A 23,480-nucleotide genomic window follows, 5' to 3' on the forward strand; every position below is an offset into this window, starting at 1 on the left:
GTGATAGGTTCCCGATGGTGTGAGTGTGAAAGCTATCCCTCTAGGTAAAAGACATGGCAATTAAGATTTGTGTGCGTGAGTATAAAGGCGCCATTGTCTCAGTATTGCCTCTCTTTTTTGTAAGTTTAGGTATATCTTAGATCGATGATCAGGCCAATATAGGGTGGAGAGGAATAAAGAGTTAGATATCACCTTTCCACTAGCCTTCGACTCTTAACTAAAATAAAGCTTTGCACTCATTTTTTTTTTTTTTTTTTTTATGTTTTTGCTAGAAAAAGAATTTTCTGAATTTTTTTAAAATAATGTTATTTTAATAAATATTAAAAAAATAGGGTTGGGCTGAAACTATTGTAAAAAATAGAGTTGTGTAATCGTGGACTTGATACACGATTACTCCTAAATCGTGTACCCAATACACGACTTCCTACAGAGCATGTGACTCTGCCACACTTGGTAGTGACCTGGTACATGCAAACTACCACATGGATAGCAATGTTGATTAGGTAATCATGGATGGGGTCCACGGTTACCCTAAGTCATGTAAGTGGTCCCAAATACACCCTACAAGTACATGACTTAGTGGTCCCAAATACACCCTACAACCTTCTCCTTCCATTTCTTCCCATCTGAAACTTTCTAACTTTCTTCCTTTCTCTCTCACAGTCGTCGGTTCGACTGCCATCACCATCCATCAATCTAGTTACTGTCGCCATCCGTTGATCTACCACCCACCATCCTTCTTTTCGTCGATCTACCTTCCGTCGTAGGTAATTTTTTTTTTCAATATATGAGATTATATGGAAAAGAATAGATTTTCCTCCATAGATCTATCATTTTGTTTTTATTTAGGCTAATTTAAGTATATACTTCATAAATCTCATATTTGGGCTGATTATTTTATTTATTTATTTATTTGTAGTTGAATATCATAACTTGGACTGTAGATTTTCTTAGATTTTTTGGGCTGTATCATAACTTGGATTTTTTTAAGTGAAAATTGAAAAATATTTGGACTGACTTAGGAGAATATTTGGATTGATTTTTTAGATTTTTTGGGCTAACTTAGAAAAATATTTGGACGGTTTGAACTGGTCATAAAAAAATATTTCGACTGTTTGGAGTATTAATTTATTTGGACTGCTTAAAAGAAGAAATGAACTTTTTTTCGTATTAACATATTCTTTGTCAACTATAACAGTTGTAAAAATTCGAGTAAATATGTCGATACGTCCTGAAGATTTAGTCATTCTTGAAACTAGATATGATGGAGACAGTGATATTGATGTAGAACTTGATGAATTATTTGGAAATGATAGAAGTGGGGAACATGATCCTAAGTTGGTACCGTCAAAGATGTTCACACAAATAGATTGGGAAATTACTAATTCAACCTGTGAACGAGGGTCAACATTGGAGGGAAGGAGTAGATGTGTAGATAATTCTAGTTTAATACAAAATGGAATGTTATTTGATAGTAAAGAAGATTATAGCTAACTGTAAAAAAATACTGCATGATAGAACACTATGAGATTTTTGTTGTAAAATCAAATCAAGATATTTTGTATGTGAGATGAAAACATTGGAAGGATGATTGTAATTGGAGGTTACGAGCATGTCGGCGTAAAACTCATGGGATGTTTGAAATCACAAGACTTGAAGGGGAACACTCATATTTGTACTCAAAATTGACACAAGATCATTCACATTCAAATTTTATGAGTATCAAAATCCAAAATATGGTTAGAGTTGATCCTGGATACCTATGACCCTACTCCAAGAAGCAATTAAAAAATAATATGGGTATAATGTCAATTATAGACGGATGTGGCAAGCCAAAAGAAAAGCATTGATTGTTGTGTTTGGTAATTGGGAGAAATCATATTCAGCGCTTCCGTATTGGTTAAGTATCGTTGTTCATTACAATCCAGGAACACGATCAGATTGGTATTTCCTTTCGTCTGATGTGCCAAGTACGACTATTTTTAGTCGAGTTTTTTGGTCCTTCGATCCTGAAAGAGAATGGTTGAAATATTGTAGACCATTAATTCATATTGATATAACTCATCTCTATGGAAAGTATAAGGGAAAATTATTGACCACATTATCTATTGATGCGAATAGGCATATATTTCCCTTTGTTTTTGCTATTGTTGAAGGTGAAAACTCGTCCAATTTGTCATGGTTTTTGTGGGCATTGCGTGAATATGTTACCCAATGAGATGATATTTGTTTGATTTCTGATAGATACAAGGGCATTCTCGCTGCAATTAACAATGAGGAAATTGATTGGAGTAAACTTAGAGTGTACCATCAATATTGTCTTCGTCATGACGTTGCTAGTAATTTCAATACGAAATATAAATTGAAGCAACTGAAAGATTTGATGTTTAAGGCAAGAAATCAACATCAAAGGCAAAAATTCATTCGTTGCATGAAAGAGTTGAAACAATTAACCATGAGTGCCTTGAATATTTTTCTTATATTGACTTGAAAAAATAGACACAGTCATATGATGATGGGTACTGCTATGGGTGGATGACAAGCAATGCAACTAAATGTATGATGGTTCACCAAAGGCACAAATTCATTCGGTGCATGAAAGAGTTGAAACAATTGATCCCTAAATGCCTTGAATATTTTTCTGATATTGACTTGAAAAAATGGACACAATCACATGATGATGGGTATCACTATGGGTGGATGAAAAACAATGCAGCTAAATGTATGATGGTGTTTTCAAAGGTACTAGAATGTTACCAATTACTTCTTTGGTTAGGCTAACATTTTATCGGACAATACTATTTTGAACGTCGAAGACAAGAGATAAGTGAAGCACTCGACCGTGGGGACATGCATACAGAATATGCCATGAGAAAACTTAAGATGTGGGGAAAATGAGCATCTGCACATACTGTGACATCTATTGACAAAGAAACTCAAACTTTTGAAGTACAAACTGGCATAAGTATGATTTCTCCCTATAAAGGCCGTTATGAGTTTGAAAGAAGGGTCTTGTTCTTGTAATAAGTGGCAGACATTCAAGATTCCATACTCTCATGTAATTACATGTGTTTGATATACATACTCTTATTGATGAATGCTACAAATTGTCCCATTTCAAGAGAAGTTATGAAAGTCATTTCCATCCAATACAACACCCAGATTATTGGCCATAATTATCATGAAGTTCGTCCAAATGCGAATTTACTAAGAGAACAAGCTTGCCTAAAAAGTACGCGCATTCATAATGAAATGGATTGGAGAGAGGCTAGTCAAAAAGTTCGATGTACAATTTGCAAGAGAGAAAGACATAACAAGCGTACTTGTCCACAACGTACATTAGGTGCTTCCTCTTTGGGCCATTGATGACTTTGTTATGTAATCCATTTTTTATGTTTTTGTTCTTTTATGTAATTGTATTTTTTATGTAATGGAATTTTTTATATAATGAATTTATTATGGAATTGACTATATGTGATGTAATTTGAATTTTTTAGGAAATGGAGACGATCCTTCTAATCCTGTGCAACTATATCAACAAAATACCCATATTTCACAACTGATATGGGATAGCTCTTCTACTATAGTTTTGGGTTGTCGAAGAAGGGAGGCATCTGCACAATATATTATCCCGTTTGATCCATGTATTACTCCTTACATACAACAGGCTAGTTTTCTTGGGTTGCAAAAATTGGATTTATCGATTGACACCTCATTACTATATTAATAGAGCATTGAAGACCAGAAACCCACACACTTCACCTGCCTTGTGAGGAATGTACAATTACGTTGCAGGATGTTGCTATTCAGTTTGGCTTACGAGTGGACAGAGAACCTTTGACAGGTTCATTACAATATGATTGGAAAAATGTTTGTGACGAGCTCTTAGGGATTCTACCAGATGATTTGAAAGGCTCAAGATTGAGTATCCCATGGTTAGTGTCTCAATTTCCAAAATTTTCTTCCGATGCCGATGACATCAACGTACGTAGGTATGCACGAGCATATATTATGCAGCTTATTGGAGGATTTTTGTTCGCTGACAAGTCAAACACTCTGGTACATCTTATGTTCTCGCTCTATTGTCTTATTTTGAGCATGCTGGTGCGTACTCATGGGATGGTGTCTGTCTTACATGACTTTAGAGAGAACTTTGTCAAGCTACTAATGCACAAGCATTAGAAATAGCGAGGCCACTAATACTACTACAAGTATGGATTTATGATAGATTTAAAATTATAGCGCCACAAGTCCAGTTACAGGCCCAGATCATCATCCACTCAGTGCCAGTTATTATTTCATTTATATATTTATTTCGTTATCATTTTATATAAGAATTAAATTAATTTTATTTGTTTATAACTTTAGATAAATGGTGTATTAGCTGCCTCTGAACAGTCAGCAAATATCTTGCTAGTATACTAACAAATATTTGACAGACTGATGTACAATGAGGTAACAAATCTATATATAAGTGAATATTAAAGACTTTTTGGGTGTCTAATTATTCTTTTCTTTTTTCAAATTAATTGGACGTCATACACGCAAGATATTTGGTCATCCCTACCTAATTACTGTCATGATGGTCACGACATCTTGTTGACCATTAGCTCTCTTATATGCTTCCATATAGTAGAGTGACATCATCCAGATCGTGTCTTGAGACAATTCAGTCTACGACAAATGGTACCTTCATTGTGCTATACACTCCTGACACTGCACCATATTGATTTAATAGGTACATGACCAAGACTGGCGCTGAATTCATGCAGAATATATATCATACTGGCGCGCACGTCATGATCGTTGTGCACAAGAAGAAATAACAAATGGACCAACTGTGTCAGATGATTATTTTTCTAGTACGATTCAATCACGAGGCGATTTATCACACCTGATGATGCTTACTATTATTGCACGATAAAAGATTTATTATCTTACATTTCTCAAATATATGATATAAATATTATTTAATATTAATATTTTTTCATCGTATAGAATAATTTTATCCAAGATGTACAATAATATTCAGTAAAACACAATTTACCAGAGTTGGGTTCAGTTTGTGATCAAACCTTGGTTAACGTAGAAAGTATTATTCAACAAACAAGACGACTCAATGTTCCTGACACTGATCCAAGACGTATTCGTTGTAGACGATAATGACAACAAGACAAAGCTAATTTAGAGGCACATGAAGACAACCTCCTTGTGGGGTAAGCGCTAGGGGGGTTGTCTTTTAACTTCATGTAAACTTCTATTTTGAAATTAAAGAACTAATTTCTCTTGTTCTACAGTAGAATCTACCATATACGTGAGTTGTATTTTTTCATTTGTAGATGGACGTACTACTTAGTCAAGTCAAAATTTTATTTTTAATGGTTTCTAATCTCATTAGAACCATGATCTTAGGTCTATCTCAATAAAATTTTAAAACCCTTTTAAAACATGATTTTACCTAAGTCCGCATGCAACTCTTTCTTATTGATTTTAGTTCTAATTTCCATTATAACTCTTATAACAGGAAACAACTAAAACCAACCACAATGCAAAGCAACACATTTATAAGGCATTCATAACTCTTATAAATAAGCCTAAGTGTCATGCCCCATACATTGTTCATTCATTACTACTAGTATATAACACTTATATAACAAAGTAATGAAACAAGCATACATGCTCTCATACACCCTTATACTATAACACTTATAATATAAAGATGATGCATGAATATGCTTAATGCATGCATAAATATAACTCTTATATTTCATGATGCATGAGCATGCTTTCTTGTAATTTCATCATGCCATTTACTATATTATAACACTTATAATATATGATGCATGAATAAAATACATACCCTAAGGTGGGTTTTAAATCTATATGTCATACATTATGACATATAAATAAACATACATCTCATGTACATCAGATAAAAGTTGATGAACCAAGATAATTAGCTTCAAATCCACAAGAAGAAAGCTAACTATTACAAAGAACAATGAGTCCAACGGTTCAAACAGGCGAACCGGGTCTTGAACCGTCCGGGCGAAGCCACGCCTCCTTGATTGTGTAATAGCTCCTTGTGATTGTCTAGCAATGTTGTATGAGCATAAATGATTGTTTAGCAACAATAGAGTACCTTTTACTATGCGATGAAGCATGAAGGTCACGCGATCGTGCAATGCTTTAAACGATCAAGTAGATGAAAACGATGCGATGAAGCATAATTTTCTAAACGATCGCTGAATAAGCATCAAGTATTGTATACTGGGTGATCGTGTAGCCAGTGACTATGCAATGAAGCATGCTGGACTACACGATCGTTTAGTGCGCGCGCCTACTAAATGACGAGTGTCAAAAACTTTATGCGATGGTTTATGTCAAGCGTCCACACGATCGAGCAACAAACACTAAACGATAGAGTAAACTATTTACTCAATCGTTTAGCAACAACTATACGATCGTGTAGTAAATACTACACAATCGAGTAGAACTTTTCTACACGATCGTTTAGCCAAATCTGAACGATTGTTTAGCCTGGACTACACGATACTACCAACCTTTGGTCTTCTACTTCAATCAGAACAACATCTCCATGCTTCAAAACTTCATCACGGACGACTCAAAAAACTTCAAACATTTTGAATACAGACTCGATTGCCCGTTAATTATGCCAAAAAACGCAGGGGCCCTTACAAATTAACACTTTGTAAACATAAAGAAAGCTTTAAACAGAAGAAATCATCCTATAAACATCTATCAACACATCTACAAACACATTTAAATCTTATAGTGTAGAAAACTTAAAGCCCACCACGACTGTAAAAGAAGTTCAATACAACAATGGAATTCGGAATATCATAACAACGTGGCTCTGATACCAATTGAAGGAAATCTAAATCGAGATCCTTTGAGTAGCAAAGGTGGATCGTTCCAAATCCCATTCAGAATGAACAAAAAACAATTAGTCTTAGATAGAAACAAACAGATTATGCATAATTAGAAATTACAACATGCTATAAGACGATACAAGGGATAGGGTATGCATACTTTTGAAGCACTCTTCTTCAAATATCCCTTGATTTTTCAGTAAATCGTTCAGTCAGCACGAACACAAACACAACGAACATCTGAATGCATCTCGAACCCAACCGAGTCCAACACGATCCTCGAACTGAATTAGAACACCACCACAAGTGTTACCTTGGTATTCTCGGTGTGAGAATCCAAGAGTTGTGGGCTCTGTATGATCTTGGATTGAGGAAGACAAGAGGTATACGATCGAGTAGACGATCGAGTAAGTGAGAGATGAACACTGTCTATCGTATAGACGATGTACTCGATTGCTTAGAAGATGAAGCCTATCGTATAGACTTTGATACTCAATCGTATAGCAACGATCAAGCAAGTAACTATCGTATAGTCAACTCATAGCTCGATCGTGTATGCTCTCAACGCTATCGTTTAATAAACACACTCTTTACTTGATAGCCTTTTTTTGTAAGATATTTCCGAATGAATCATCTACCAACTAATTTTGGAAAACCATTTTCTTTTTATCTCACAGTTACCATAACTTCCAATAACCTCCCACTCAATTCGGTTATTAGAGAAAAAGAATAATTAATTATCATATAATTAATATTTTATAAATAAATATGATAACAAACTTATCATATTATATTTATAACCTATAGTTTTAATATTTCATCATATGAAACATATAAACCATAGTTCTTTTTCTATTTTATGGCATTTAATATAAATCATATTTATATTAATTCCTCCAATTAATATATCTAATACATCATATCAATTATATCACATATAATTGAATTTTCTTTTGTTAATTTGAACACTTCAAATTAACCCAAAATCTGATTCTTAACTTGAACTAATTGAGCTACCAAGGGGACCTCATGGACCTGTAGCTTGAAGCTCCAACGACACATGAATAACTGATTAAACTCTTTAATCATGGGACCCACCTTCTGTTAACTATTGGTCACTCCGCTAAAGACTGATAGCTGCATTCTTCTCACTACAGATATATTTTTGTGTCCATTGAATATAACCAGTCAACAGTGCGTTGACCCTTCACAAATTGCTTGTAAGTACAACTGGACCAGTTTACCGTTTTGCCCTGTAGTTACATCTAACTCTTTAAGTACCACTGATTTCTTTAATGAAAAATAAGTCATAGTCCTACTATGATTGAGTCCTCACTTTTAAAGAGAGGGTGTGACCACTATGTTCAAGACCTAGAATCAGCCCTTAAGGGAGAAATTTATCTACTTACCCCTGTTTCAGGGAAGAGGTGGATTCTGTCTTGTGTAGCTGAGTTCCCAGCTCCCCAATCGGACGAATCCCCAAAAAGGTAGGATTGTTGAGTTGGCAATCTGGCCACTCTCACCCATACTAATCAAAGGACCGCCTTTATGAGCAGGAGTTTCCAACTCACTCAAGATTAAGATCATGTCACTTATGGTCATCCTAGTGAGATATAAGTCTCAATTATCAACGACGTTATATAAAGAGACTAATCATCTCGTGGTCCAGTCTTATACAAACTCTTTGTATAGGATACCCCGTTCGCATGTTTCCATGGTCAGGATCAGACCATTTGTAGCACTTTACAACACTTGTAACATCTATAAAGAGGGCCGTACCTGTAGTGTCACCAGGATAACGTATCCCTCCTCTATCCATCTACTATGGACCATTTAGGTTATTACTTAAGACATGATCCACTTGTATGTCTCACATACATGCTTAAGTTACATAAAATAACCACGGATCTTAGTTTATTAGATTGATTAAATTCTTATAAAATAACATTTATTTTATTAATAATAATATGTTTACGGAGGTGTTTACAAACTGCGAGACCACCAAGAGAATTAGGACACCAATCCCAACAAGGGCTCATATTTCCAACCTTCAACTTAAGAGTTTAAAATATGTAAAAGAAACATGCAAGACATGATATGTTTTCTCACCCCCAACTTAAAAATGAACATTGTCCTCAATGTTTAGACTATGCATATAAGCTCATGAACAAAAAGTAAAGGGGAGCAGGAAACTCCCCTGATGACGTTTTCGTGCACAGAATGGTCAAATGATCTCACTGCTTCAAAATAATGTTTTTCTTCTTTTTAGGGTGTTCCTGTTGGGGTTGATGCCCTAAAGTCTCGTGTCCTATAGTTTGTAAACAGTATGTACGAACGCTTGTGTTGTTAATATATGATATTTACTTTACATCTTGTATTTTTACTCGGTTACTTGTTTTATTTGCTTTAGCACTAACTAATAAACAAAAAATCCCTAGTTATCTGTATGTGACTCAAGCATATATGTGGTGACATACAAGTGGATCATATCTTGAGTGATAACCAAAATGGTATGTAGTATATGGATATAGGAGAGAAACCTTATCCTGGTAACGCTACGGATGCGGCCCGCTTTATAGAATGGTCACATGTGTTGTAACTTGTCACAGATGGCCTGATCCTGATCATTCATGTTGGGGACATGTGAGTGGGGGCGTTCTATACAAAGAGTTTGTATAAGACCTGACCAAGAAGTGTTAACGTCTCGTTATATAATATCGTTCATGACAGAGACTTCACTTCACTAGGATGACCATAGGTAACATGACCTCAATCTTGAGTGAGTTGGAAACTTTTGCCATTGAGGGCGGTCCTTTGATTTGCATNATAGGTAACATGACCTCAATCTTGAGTGAGTTGGAAACTTTTGCCATTGAGGGCGGTTGTTTGATTTGTACGGGTGTGAGTGGCCAGGTCGTCGATTCAAACCTACCATTTTGGGGATTCGTCTGATTTGGGAGCTGGGAACTCAGCTACACAAGATGAAATTCACTCATTCCTAAAGGTAGGGGTAAGTAGATAGATAGCTCCCTTAAGAGCTGATTCCAGGGCTTGAGCAATGTGGCGCCACACACCTTCTCTTGATTCGAGAGGTGTTCACACATATTTGGACTATGTTGCATTGTTCATTAGAGGAATCCGTGGTACTTAAGGAGTGAGATGTAACTACAGGGGCATAATGATAATTTGGCCCAACTGTACTTACGAGCATCTGTGAAGGGTCATCGTACTCATGATTGGTTATATCCGATGGACACAGGAAAATATCTGTGGTAAGAAGAGTTCAACTGTTGGTCTTTAGTGGAATGCCTGACAGTTAACTGGTGGATCTCGTAGCTAAAGAGTTTAGTAAGCTATTCACGGACCATTGGAGCTTCGAGCCACAGGTCCATTAGGTCCCCTAGGTAGCTTGGATAAAGTCATGAACCAGTGTTTGGGTTAATTTTAAATGTTCAAATTGACAGGAGAAAGTTCAATTATATACGATATAATTGGACTGGTTAATTATATATGATATAATTGGCTAAATGTATGATATACATTATTTTGGAGGAAATTAGATATAAATATGATTTATATCAAGTAGAGGAGAAAATACTATAGTAGATATGTGATATCAAACTATAAGATAAAAATATAATATGATTATATTTATTATTAATTAATTGATTAATTATATGATAATTAATCCAAAAAATTTCACGTTCGGACATGGGTTAGTATGAGTTAAAATGAAAAATGTTTTCATTTTGAATCCCTGTTCGTCAATCGTCCAAAAAGAATTCATGAGAGCGCGCTGGTGTTTTGTAAACGATCGCCTAAAGAAACGAGAGCCTATACGATAGTCGTCTCTCCACCTAAACGATCGTCTACCTCGCACCTAAATGATCGCACATTGTTTCCTACACGATCGGATAACTTTTCTAAACGCTCGTATAGTGTGCCGATTTAGCTAAACGATCGTATACCTTTACCTAAACGATCGTTCAGCAAAACCTACACGATTGTGTAGCTCTTCCTAAACGATAAGCATTTCTGCTATGCAATAACATCTTTTTCCCTCCCACTTGTCTTATCGCCTACAATGATTTTGTGGTTCCTCCTTCCTTCCTACAAATTCACTAAAGACCACCTTTGAGTTTTCACTTTGAGAATACTCGAGGCTCTTTAGTGTGGTGTTGTCCCCACAGTGTTCGTGTTCGCGGTTGTCGTTGCTCTGTAGTCGACGCTTCTGATGGGTGTTGGTAGATCGCTTGGAGGTTTCCACTGCTGTGAGTGCCAAAGATTTAAGAACGTCTTCAACTGGTATGAAAAACTCTTTCCCTTGTTATTTTTTGTTCAAAGCATGTCGGATAATTAGTGTTTGTTTGCATAACTGTATGTTTTAATGTATAATTTTTATTTTCGATCCAGTGAGATCGGACGATCCGTTAACATGCTCATGAAACTCTTAGATATGAGATCCTTCAGTTCCTAACAAAGAAAAATAAGAAGTTATAATCTAAAAAGTAAATAAGGAAAGGAATTAGAATTTTTTTTAATTTTTTATTTTTTTACACTTTGCTACCTCTAACTTGGGAAAATTTTTAACGATCGGTTGCTCGACATGACTTGTCGCTTTTTCAAGGTACAAAGAAGTTCTCGTACTTCTCCGGTCCCTCTCTTGGATGAGTCTATATACCCCAGTAAGGCTATAAGGATACTAATTGTTAACATTCCCACACCTTTTTATTTATTTATTTTTTATGTAAAACTTTTTCCCTTTTCAGTAATTGTCTCTAGTTGAAAGACATGTTTGGGAATTCTGAGTTTAAAGTTTTAAATTGCCGAGGAACTTTAAGTGTTGTCGTGGAATTTATTAAAAAAAAATTTCAATTGGAAAAAAAGTTATGGCCAGAAATTAATTATTTTTGGAAAAAGGAAAGGAATTAAATAGTATAAAGTGGGTCTAAGGAAAAAAATCTAAATAAAGTTATTACTATTTTTCCTTTTCCTTTTATTATTATTATTATTATTATTTTTATTTTTATAAAAAGGGCCCCACCCCTTCACTCTTCCTCCCCCACCCCCCCCCCCGATTTCTTCTTCCTTGCCGCACGCCCAGCCGCCGCACCCAAGTCGCCGTGCGCCTCCAACCGATCGCCGTTTTGTCAACCTTGAAGCGCCGAACGTCCACTTTCAACCGGTCGCACCATTGCCACCAGTCGCCCAGCTGTCGACCTCCCTCCAACTACGTTGCTCGCTGTTCGTGGGTTTCGGCCGACCAGATCTCGTCGGTCAGACCACGCCACTCGTCGTCGCGCCTCCCTTCACCGAACGAGCCGGACTGCTGCCGCTCCCATTTTGGACCCTCGTCCTGTGTTGTTTTCGCCCAGGTCGGAGCCCAGCCACCGGATCTACGCGTCCGCCGCTTCGCTGCCGTCCTTCGTTCGCCGTCCGCCCCCGCTGTCACCTTTGGGTTCGCCGGATCTGGCAGTTTTAGGTAAGCCTTTTGTGAAGTTGGGTGGAAGTTTGGGCCCTATTAAGTTTGGAATGAAGGTTAACTTATTCGAATTATTTTTTTTTGCCTTAGTTTTGAATTGAGGAAGCTATTGGAGTGGCTGTCCAGCGGGTTTAAGATCGTTCGACAAGAGTTTTGGTAAGGATTATAGTCCCTATTGTTGGTGTGTGGGCACACTTTGATTTCTAAACTAGGTTTGACTTAACCCTTGTATCTTTAAGGTTCCAAGTTGTCGTCCTTTAGGGAGTTAAAATCTGTTGGAAGGAGATTTTGGAGTGGTTGTTAACCAAGTTCCTTGGGTAAGCTATTGGGTTTTATGGTTTTGAATCTGAGTTGTCACAATTATTTTTGGACTGAAACTTAATGGTTGTATTCATATGGTAGGGTCGTTTCTTCAAGCCGCAGCCACCATTTGATTGTTTGAGTTTATCCGTGGATTTTCGATTAAGGTAAATAATCTTATCACTGGAACCGCCCACAGGCCAGGCTCTAGTTGTATGCTAGCATGATAAGTATATGTTATGGTAACTGTTAGCATGTTGATTGACAGTATGACTTGAATTAAAGTATATTCTGGCACAAATTCTGATTTGTTTACATACATACCTAAGTGCTTGATCGTTAGTATGTGATAGTATGTATTTTCATCTGTTGGCGTTGAGGCATACTTGTATGTTGTGGCTTTATGATATAAGTTATACATGGATGATGTATAGTATGTTGTTAAGAATTATGGGTATGTGATGCAACCATGGTATTAAGGATTTTTATGTATGCTTTAGAACTGTACAATGTTGAATCTTAGCATGTTAAGACTGTGTGAATATCCTCATTGATTAGTTAGATGCTCACCAGTTTGTGTTTCCTTCGGGATTCACCAGTTTGTGTTTCCTTCGGGATTCACTAGTTTGTGTTTCCTCCGGGATTCACCAGTTTTGTGTTTCCTTCGGGATTCATCAGTTTGTGTTTCCTTCAGGATTCACCAATTTTGTGTTTCCTTCAGGATTCCCCAGTTTTGTGGGCATACTTAACTACAATAGGATAGGACTCATACTCTTATAGGTTACATGTATTTATGTGCCATATGTGGGTATCTAGAGGACACAGATGTCTAGCCTGACCCCAGTGGTGGGGTTACTTACTGAGTATTTCATACTCATTCTTTCTTATGTTGATGTTTCAAAAAAAGGTAAAGATGTACCGGCGATGGTGCAGCGGAATTCGTGATCGTGTCACTGGGACTAGACCCTTTTCGCTTCCGCATTTTGAAATCTGTTATTTGGTTTTATTGTTTACAATTTATTATTAAGGATTATTTCTTTTATATGCCTTTGATTAGCCTTTAAGAATTTTGGGTACCTTATTAACTGTTTTAACAATTGCATTTAATAAACGTCTTTTGAACTTCTCTTATTTAATTAGCATTTATTTCAAATAACTGAGTGTCATTTTAAAATTCCGTGCATGCATTTATTTTAGTAACGACCTTACCTGAGTCCTAGGGGGTTGGGTCGTTACACTAATCTTTTGATGAGAACTAGATAGGTCAAATTTTTGTTTTGTTTTTTTTTTTTTTTTTAAGATTTATAAAAAAACAGGAATCAAAACAAAAGACTTAAGGACTAAATCTACTGAAAATAGGACTAAATCTACTGAAAATAAAGACTTTGACTTGTAAGGAAAAGATAAGCAGTGTTAAAAAATATATGAGATACCATGAGGAAGAAAAGAATGAGGCTTAGTAGCCTCTAACTTTATCATCTGAGTCTCCTCGAAATGAAGCACAAGCTTATACTTAACCTCACTGACTTGTTTTTGGTAAGGTGGGGAATAAACATCTTCATCATCACTCGTCCAAGAGAATTCCTCAATAAGGCTGGCCTCGATGCCACAGATGATGGAAAGCTCTGAATGACTCTCCAATGTAAGTAGGGAATGTGAAAGTTGAGGAACATGATCTACCTCAACTAGCATGGAGGCTTGAATCTCCAGGAAAGACTCAATAAACTCATGCTCACACTTAGAAGAACTATTAACAAGTTCATACATTATAGAATTCGAAGTCTTACGTCGACCTGTACTTTGGGAAACTAGCTGCTCAACATAGTGATTGATGCTAACTATCTCACTACTTAGCGCGGTATGATTAGAAGATGGTTGCCCCTAAGACTCGTCAAATCTCCCAATTGATTCTGAAATCCAGTTCTAACTTCAGATGCAGAATTAAAGCTATCTTGTTGGAAACTCGAGGATTCTTGTTGACTAGAGAAGGATTCCTATACAATCTCACAAGATTTGTTAGAAAACTTCTTAACCAATTTTTTTAAAGAAATACCTGAACTAGAGGGAGAGGCATGCGTCGACAATGGTGTTTGGCTAGGTATCTCCCAAGGAGGGTAATAATCGTGCCTAGGACCATGCGAAACTTGTGATTGCCTACTGGCCAAATCTTGAACAAGAGAGGTTATATGTGAAACTTGATTTTTGAGTTTATTAATTTCTCTTACCTCTTCTTCTTCTTTACGGAGCTTCTTGTCTCGAAAGAATAGCATAATAGATATTCATATCCGCCACATTAAAAACAAGTGACTCAAATATAAAAGAAAATCTTTTTGGTGTTTTTAAGGTTTACAAGTCAAATTTAACTAAAAAAGAGATTAAATTGGCTTGGCTCTTCGGCAACGGCGCCAATTTGTTCGGTCAAGATTTACACCAATAAATCCTAACCTAAACAAATGATATTTATAATTCACAAAACCTACTTCTTACACTAACTAGTAGCATAAGCGGCAAGTACGGGGTTGAACTTCAGGGAGCCTAGGGTCTAATCTCTTCTTAAGCTAAATTCAACTATAGAAAGCGATAAAAACGGGGGTTTTGGTATTGAATAAAATGAGAAATATGCATGAAATTAAATTGCGACGGATAAATGTAAACAAGGATTGGTTTATATAGTTTCTAGATCAAGTTAGACATTCAATGCAATTTCTATCATCAATTCCTAAAAATTTATTATGCAATTGAATTATGCATGTACAACTACTCACTTGATTCAACCGTTCTAGCCTCTACAATGGTGGCTAACTAGCAAGAATCTAAACAAGAAAGTGATAATGGGCAGAAATGCACGTTATCATATTGCTAAGTTCTTAAACAATGTTGGATTGAGTTGATGTAATATGTTAATTTGCATCCATTAAGCATCAATTTCATAATATTGTGGTCGCATGCGTTCATTGCATTAGAACAGTTGATCTTTGTATTTTTGTGCAGAATATGCGTTGACGCAATGCAAGAATTGCGATCATATGAAATCATTGGTCAAGCGCAACTTCACCGCAAGGCTTTGCGATGATTGTGTTCGCAAACATTTGCCCGAGAAGGATCACCGCAACTTGGTCAGCGCAACATGGTGAACGCATCTGGGTGAAAGGCTAATTAATCGCGATGGGACAGAAAGCTGATGACAGTCGAATCCGAATTAAGTTAACAGCCGATAACGATCACAAGTACATTCAGCTTTTCGGTGACAAATATTTGGCGCATCAGTCACGAATTAAAGCCGTCCCATCTGTACAATCATGAGAGAGAAGCCGCCATTCACCTTGGATGTCTATAAATACCAAGGGCAGCCTTCAGAAAAGAGGTTGATCGGTTCACCATTCTTTAGTTCGAAATTCATACGTTCGCATGTCTTTGTTCATAGTCTCCTTTCATTTTAAGGCGGACGCGAGAGAGGAGGTTATGCCGACAGATCGTTCCGGTAAGCTTAGAAGAGCGCTGGAAGCTTCAAGGACAGAGAGAGGGCCAATGCCTGCGAAAGCAGGAATATCTTTAGAATCGAATAGAGATTAGAGTGTAAAAGCCTCGGTCAACAAGGAATTGCTATCAGGCTCTCTACCTTTAACTTCCATTGTTATTTTGTACTCAAACTCAGTTATAAACTTAGGAGCATCGCATGCATCCTAGACTTAGGAGCATCGCATTTGTATTGGAAAATGACTTGTTGTGCATGATTGTAACATGATCGAATAGTCTGATGCATTCCCAAGTAACGCTAGCTAAAGATCTTCTCAACCCGTTCATCGCATACTCAGTGTATCTATCACACAACTGACTTTTCTCAAATCCGCCGCATTTGCTTATTTTCTCATCAATGCAATCAACAACAAACCAACAATTTATTTACTTGGTTACCGAAATTTTTCATAAAAATTACCAACGTATCCTGTTTTCACAAGTCTCTGTGTTCGACCCTGGACTTACTAGGAAACTCAGTGTAATTTACACTTGGAATCCGCTGAGGAAACTTGAGTGCACAACGCAATTTCATCATCGCATATCATCCACATTTCCACTTCATAAAATTAAGCATAAAAAAGCGTCCTAGTTATTAATTAAGGTCAGAAAGCGGATACCCTAACTAACCTACATGCTTCTAATTCTATTGGGTTCAATAGTGGCTATCTAGAACTAAAAATACATGCATTATGATTTAGGATTCAATTATGTCGATTAACTGTCAGGAAAGTCATATTCAATGGACCAATTTTTTGAACCCAACAATTCACACATTCTAGGAATAGCCATCAAATGCCTAATTAACTATTGCTACTTAGGTGATCTTAGCAAGACATTCTTATGCAAAAATAAACTTAACAAGATATTCATGCAAAATTTTGACGAACTAAGAATCAATTAGCATGCAAGATGATGCGTGAAAAGTCAACCTCAAAGTCATGCATTTAGGAATTAAAGATGCAAAATATCAATTGGAAGTAGAAATCTCAAGAAATATGCAAGAATTCTTGATCTAAAAACTAGATAGCAAATTTACCTCATCAATTCATGGACAAATCAAAGAGATAGAATCTAATTCATGCTTACAATCCAAAATAAATTAAGAAATATAACCTAAGAACACAGAAATTACAAAGGAGATGAAAGAATTTAGAGAGAAATGTCAGACTCCATTAAAAGTTTGCCTACCCTCTAACCCTAGAAATTGAAGAATTACATTTATACTCGAAGGGGTAGCATTGGAATGTTGTCAAGAGTGTTGCAACTCTATTGCGTAGCCTATCCTCAAGCGTTAGGTAGAGGCACGACGCTGGTGTGATGCCGTTGGTCTAAAGAGAGGCGCACGCACGCAGTTGGGAATTCCGTTAAAAATCTGTTGCGTTGCGACGCTCTTGTGGAGTGTTATGACGCTGCTCTATTTGGTTGAATTATGCATGCTTCTATCTTTCAGCGTTGCACGACGTTGATTAGAGGGGTTGCAACCCTGCTTCTAATGGTATTTTAGTAATTAACTTGACTTCTTCAATTAAGATGATTTATTGGTCTTTTTTTTTTTTTTTTTTTTTTTTTTATCATTTTAGTCCAAATTTCTTGCAATGACTTCAAAATGCTCCCTGGACCATTTTACCTATAAAGCGACAATTAAAGAAAATGAATAGTATAAAAATCACAGTAAATATCTCAAGATTAACAATCTTGGCAAAAAAAACAATAAATTGATAATAATAAAATTAGAAACGTCTCACTTGAAGTGCAACCAATTACCCATGATATCTGACTGTAGGTTCCTCCAAACCAAATTTTCACCGTCCAAATTGAAGACCCTGGTGTCAAATTTCAACTCGATCGGACCACGGATTGATCACTAAATGGCTGAAAAATGCTGTTGTACAGAAGAAGTTTTCTAAAATTATCTCACTACCGTTTTTCTTGGTCTCTCGTGGTTTGCGTAATTAATAAAAAAAAAACTTGTGACTGTACATTTAAATTTTAAACAGTAACTGATTTGGCCCTCATAGACCTTTACTTCGGTGATCTTTAATCGTTTCAAGGCTTTCACTAAAAAAGGTGAAATAAAACCAACATTTAAACGTATATTTGAATAAAATAAGTAGGAGGTATGAGCAAAAGGTGACACCTGAAGGAAAGAAAGTGTATACAAGCAGAGAAAAAGATATGTAGATGATTAAGGCCAAGTTTGATTTGAAGGTATATATATGGATGGAGAAGAAAAATATGGGTTAAGGATATGGACACACAAGGACTAGGAAGTAAGGTTAGGAGAATTACATAAGGGAGATGAAAGTGAAAATTTTCTTTAGACAAATCCCAAAGATTCAAGGCATAGTTTCCCAAGATTTCTCTCATATGTTGCCATTAAATTGATCAAGTATGTTAGCAAGCAGATGGTCTCTTCTTTAAGTTTTGTAACAAATTTCCTCAAGCCAATTATCATCTTTCTTCCTGGGATTGGTTCCTTTCTTTCAAATGGCTTTTCAATTAATTGATGAGAATGATGTGGCTACAGATGATCACAAATCACATATCTTCGATTCTTATTGAGAAACATTTTTCCCACTTGAAATATTTCATTGCCCCAATTAAGGTCTTAGGATTGTTGAGATTACTATCACTACAATCGATCCTGTGTCTTAATAGATATTTCACAGTCTCAGTTAAGTGTTTTGAGTACTAAGATATCATAAGAAAAGTATCATTCATTTCTTGAGATGTGTAGCTTTAAAAGTTTCCCCAATTTCAGTTTATGTGACCTTTTTACACTTTTGAAGATAAATGTCCTGTATTTTACCAAAATTGAGTAAAATATACAACATAATGATTTTGTCTCATTGCCTCTTTTTCATGTCTTTCTTGCATTGGTTTTGATTGCTCCATCTGTTGATGGGTGTCTCAGCAGGTAAGCCAAACTTATTTGTGGATCCAAACTTATTTGCATTGGTTTTGATTGCTCCATCTGTTGCATTATATTAATTGCATCATATACCATTAACACATATTTTTATGAATTAATTTTGAATTATTTGGATGGTAGGTGCTTTCCAACACTTTGGCAATTAGGATTGTTTAGGATTCCCTAGACCTATTTTGCTATTAAACCTTTGTAAAACCGATAATGTCTCGAAAATTAAGACCACCCAATGACTTTGGAAGGCAAAAAAACTCCCAATTTTCCAATGGAGTCTTCTCTTTTCTATTGAAGGCTCCCACCAAAATCTTGCAAAATTCCTTGTTATCTCGTCAGATAGTTTTTTTTGGTAGTTGAAATAAACTCATGGCATATGTTGGTAAGGCTTGACCGATAATCTCCTTGCCCGCTACTGAGTAAAAAGATTTTTTTCATCCTTGGATAGAATCCATGTCTTATCCAGAATGTTAAAAGTCTTTAGTCTTGCTTCTTGTGAAAGTTGATGGCAACCCTAAGTAGAAACAAAGGGTATCTACTTTCTTGACTTCTAAAATGCTGCTAAAAAAAGTACCTCTGTCTTCCCTCACATTAAGGGATAAAATGATTGCTGATTTGGAGTAGTTTATGCTTTCTCCTGATACCTCTTCATAACATAATGTTCTTTAGTGTAACACATTCCAACTTGTTTGCTTTACAAAATAATAGACTATCATCTGCAAATAAAAGATGTGATACAGTTGGGTCTCGGGGGGGGGGGGGATCCTTTTGCTTCCCCAAAGTAATGATGAAGTTGCAATTGATATGCACTCCATAATGAGGGGAACCCATTTTTTATCAAAACCAAGCTTCAGCATAATAGCTTCTAGAGAGGCCATTCAACTCGGTCATAGGCTTTACTGATATCTAATTTTACTGCACACCAACCCCCTTTACCAGTTTTTTTTTTCTTGATAAGATGGAGGCATTCATGATCTACGATTACATTGTCTGTGATTGATCTATCAGGGATGAAGACTGATTGAGCATTCGATATAATCTTGGCAAGGATTTTTTTGAGCTGATTAGCAAGGACTTTTAACGCTATTTTATACTTTACATTCTTAATACTTCTAATGTGATTTTCTTACCTCAGCTGTTTAAAGCTAAAAAGTAAGATTTTAAATTTTTATTCAAAGAACAGGAATTATTGTTAATAGGAATCCAATTCCCATTTTGTTTTATAATCTTTTTACATCCAGAATGTCTGGTCCAACTTTCCTCAAACTTATAAGTTTTGTGACCCTAATTCCTTCTAAAATAATTGGTTTGAAGAAAGGAGAATTCAATGGGCTTGTGATCTGATCTTAACCAATCTAAATGTAAAACAGTGAATTGGTTGAATAATGATTCAAAAGATACATTACATAAAAACCTATCTAGCCTTTCCCAAATATCTCAACCAAAGGGGTTTATAGAGCAGGGTAAAAAACAAAAGGTTTGCAAGCTTAAAAGATTCATTTATGGGTTGAAACAAGCATCCCGATCCTCAAATATAAGATTTGACACTGCGATCAAATCTTATGGCTTTGAACAGAACGTTGACGAACCTCGTATTTATAAGAAAATTACCAACAAAACTGTAGCTTTTCTGGTACTATATATTGATGATATTCTAGTCATTGGAAATGATGTGGAATTCCTGGCTGACATTAAGAGATGGCTGGAGTTGTAATTCCAAATGAAGGATTTGGAAGATGTACAGTATGTTATTGGAATCCAAATAGTTCTGAATCGTAGGAGCAGAATGCTAGCATTATCTCAGGCATCTTATATAGACAAGATGTTGTCCAGATATAAAATGCAAAATTCCAAGAGAGGTTTGTTACCTTTCAGACATTGAATTCATTTGTCTTAGGAACAATGTCTTAAGACACCTCAAGATGTTGAAGCTATGAAATGAATTCCTTATGCATCAATATTGTGAAGTTTAATGTATGTCATGTTGTGTACATGCCCAAACATATGCTATGCAATTGGAATAGTCAGCAGATATCGGTCCAATCTTGGATATGATCATTGGACTGCCGTTAAGAACATCATCAAGTATCTTTGGAGAACGAGGGACTACGTGTATGTTGCAAAGTATCTAATCCTTACCGGATACATTGATTTTAATTTTTAGACCAATGTGGATTCTAGCAAATCAGCTTTAGGATCAATATTCACTCTAAATGGAAAAGCTATAATATAGAGGAGTATAAAGCAAAGTTGTATTGCTGACTCCACTATGGAAGCGGAATACATAGCTACATGTGAAGTAGCTAAAGAAGCAGTATGTCTAAGAAAGTTCTTGATTGATTTGGAAGTGGTTCCAAATATGCATCTGTTAATCACCCTCTATTGTGATAACAGTAGAGCAGTTGCAAATTCAAAAGAACCAAGAAGCCATAAGCGCGGGAAACACATCGAGCGCAAGTACCATCTTATAAGGTATATAGTACACCGAGGAGACGTGATAGTGACTATTACAAAATCGATAATTAAAGAACACAAAAAATAACGTAGAGATAGAGAAGATCGACACACATATATACGTGGTTCACTAACGGTGTGTTAGCTACGTCTACGAGTAGAGGGAGAACAGTATTATTAGGGAGAATGTTTTCAGAAAATTACATCAAATGGTGCCTCTAAGGTTAGAGAGTTTATATAGCGAGACCCCTGTACTTGGTTGTTCGAAGCACCAACAAACAAATTCAAGGTGTTCCAACAAATCTCCACCTTGACTTGAATTCTCTCCTAGATAACAGATGTACCAAATGCAACATAAATCAATATTGCCAGACGTACCCAGACTTTTCCCTCATGCCTCAAAGTGTCCCACAAAGGGGACCACTAACAATTCAAAATATTCAGCAAGTCCAAACAATGCTGGAACTTGCCTTGTGGGACCAGTTTGGTGAAAATATCAGTAGGGTTATCAGCAGTACCAATTTTCATCACTTTAAATCTCTGATCACCTCTTAAGAAGTGCTATCTTACATTTATGTGCTTAGTTCTCTCATGATGAACTTGATCATTGGCTAGGCATATTGCACTCAAACTATCACAATACAATAACTTGGTCATGAGGTAAACCAAGATCACCAACTAACCCCCTCAGTCATATTCCCTCATTAGCAATTTCTATCAAGGCCATGTACTATGCTTCAGTAGTAGATAAAGTAACTGTAGGATGTAAGGTTGCCTTCCAACTAACAATAGAACCACCCAGAGTGAATACATAGCCAGTCATAGACCTCCTACTGTTAACATCTCCAACATAGTCAGAATCAGAATAACCAGTCACCAAACACTCTGTGTAATTCCCATAAACGAGACCAACATCAGACATACCTCTAAGGTAATGAAAAATCTTTTTAACGGCTTGCCAATGCTTCTTCCCAGGTTGACCCATGAACCCGCTGACAACACTAACAACATGGGCAAGATCAGGCCTAGTACAGACCATAGCATACATCAAACTTCTCACTACACTAGCATATGGAACTCGAGACATATACTCCTTCTCAGCTTCAGACTGTGGTGAAAGCACAGATGAAAAACAAGCATTTACAGCACTAGAAGTATCTATAGGCTTAGCTGATGACATACCAAACCTAGACAATATTTTCTGAATATATCCTTTATGCGACAAGAAGAGCTTATTCTTATCTCTGTCCCTATAAATCTCCATACCCAGAATTTTCTGTGCAGCACCCAAATCCTTTATATCAAACTCAGCACTGAGAAGATTCTTCAATTTCAGAATGTCAGACTTGGACTTTGCAACTATGAGCATATCATCTACATATAAAAGTAGATAAATCATTGAACCATCATCAGCTTGATTGTGATATACACAACAATTATACGGACTTCTGTTATAGCCAAGTCCAATCATATAGCTGTCAAATTGTTTGTACCACTGCCTTGGAGACTACTTTAACCCCATACAAAGATTTCTTCAACTTGCAAACATAATCTTTTTTACCTGGACACTGGAACCCATCTGGTTGGGTCATATAAATCTCTTCCTCCAACTCTCCATGTAAGAAAGCTGTCTTCACATCTAGTTGTTCAAGTTCCAAATTCTGATGTGCTACTGATAACGGGCAGAAATGCACGTTATTACAATGCAAAGATATAAAACAATGTAGGATTGCGACGGTAAAAATATGTAAAATCGTGTCCAAAAACATTAAGTTGAGAACATTGCGATCATATACACCCATTGCATTAAAGCAGCTAATTTATGTATTTTGTGTAGGAAAATGCATTGGCGCAAGGCAGAATTGCGATCCAAGGAATTCAGTGTCTGAGCACATTAAAAGATTGCGAC

At 36.2% G+C, this 23,480-nt stretch overlaps 1 protein-coding gene across 1 annotated transcript; it reads right to left on the minus strand.

Moving 5' to 3' along the window:
- Positions 1 to 22,301: 22,301 nt before the first annotated feature.
- On the minus strand, positions 22,302 to 23,163 carry LOC120079186 (secreted RxLR effector protein 161-like). The gene is made up of 2 exons (XM_039033353.1): positions 23,065 to 23,163; positions 22,302 to 22,895 (listed from the first exon to the last, which is right to left on the minus strand). Exons 1-2 carry the CDS (start codon positions 23,161 to 23,163, stop codon positions 22,302 to 22,304), a joined length of 693 nt encoding a protein of 230 aa, XP_038889281.1.
- Positions 23,164 to 23,480: the final 317 nt, after the last annotated feature.

Source organism: Benincasa hispida, chromosome 6, assembly GCF_009727055.1.
Source record: "Benincasa hispida cultivar B227 chromosome 6, ASM972705v1, whole genome shotgun sequence".
NCBI lineage: Eukaryota > Viridiplantae > Streptophyta > Magnoliopsida > Cucurbitales > Cucurbitaceae > Benincasa > Benincasa hispida.

What these genes read in the sequence shown, in the direction of transcription:
- LOC120079186 (XM_039033353.1), bottom strand. Translation starts at nt 23,163, where the DNA reads ATGACCCAACCAGATGGGTTCCAGTGTCCAGGTAAAAAAGATTATGTT. An exon ending in AAGTAGTCTCCAAGGCAGTG is followed by an intron (nt 22,896 to 23,064) that starts GTACAAACAATT and finishes CTGAAATTGAAG; the next exon opens with AATCTTCTCAGTGCTGAGTT.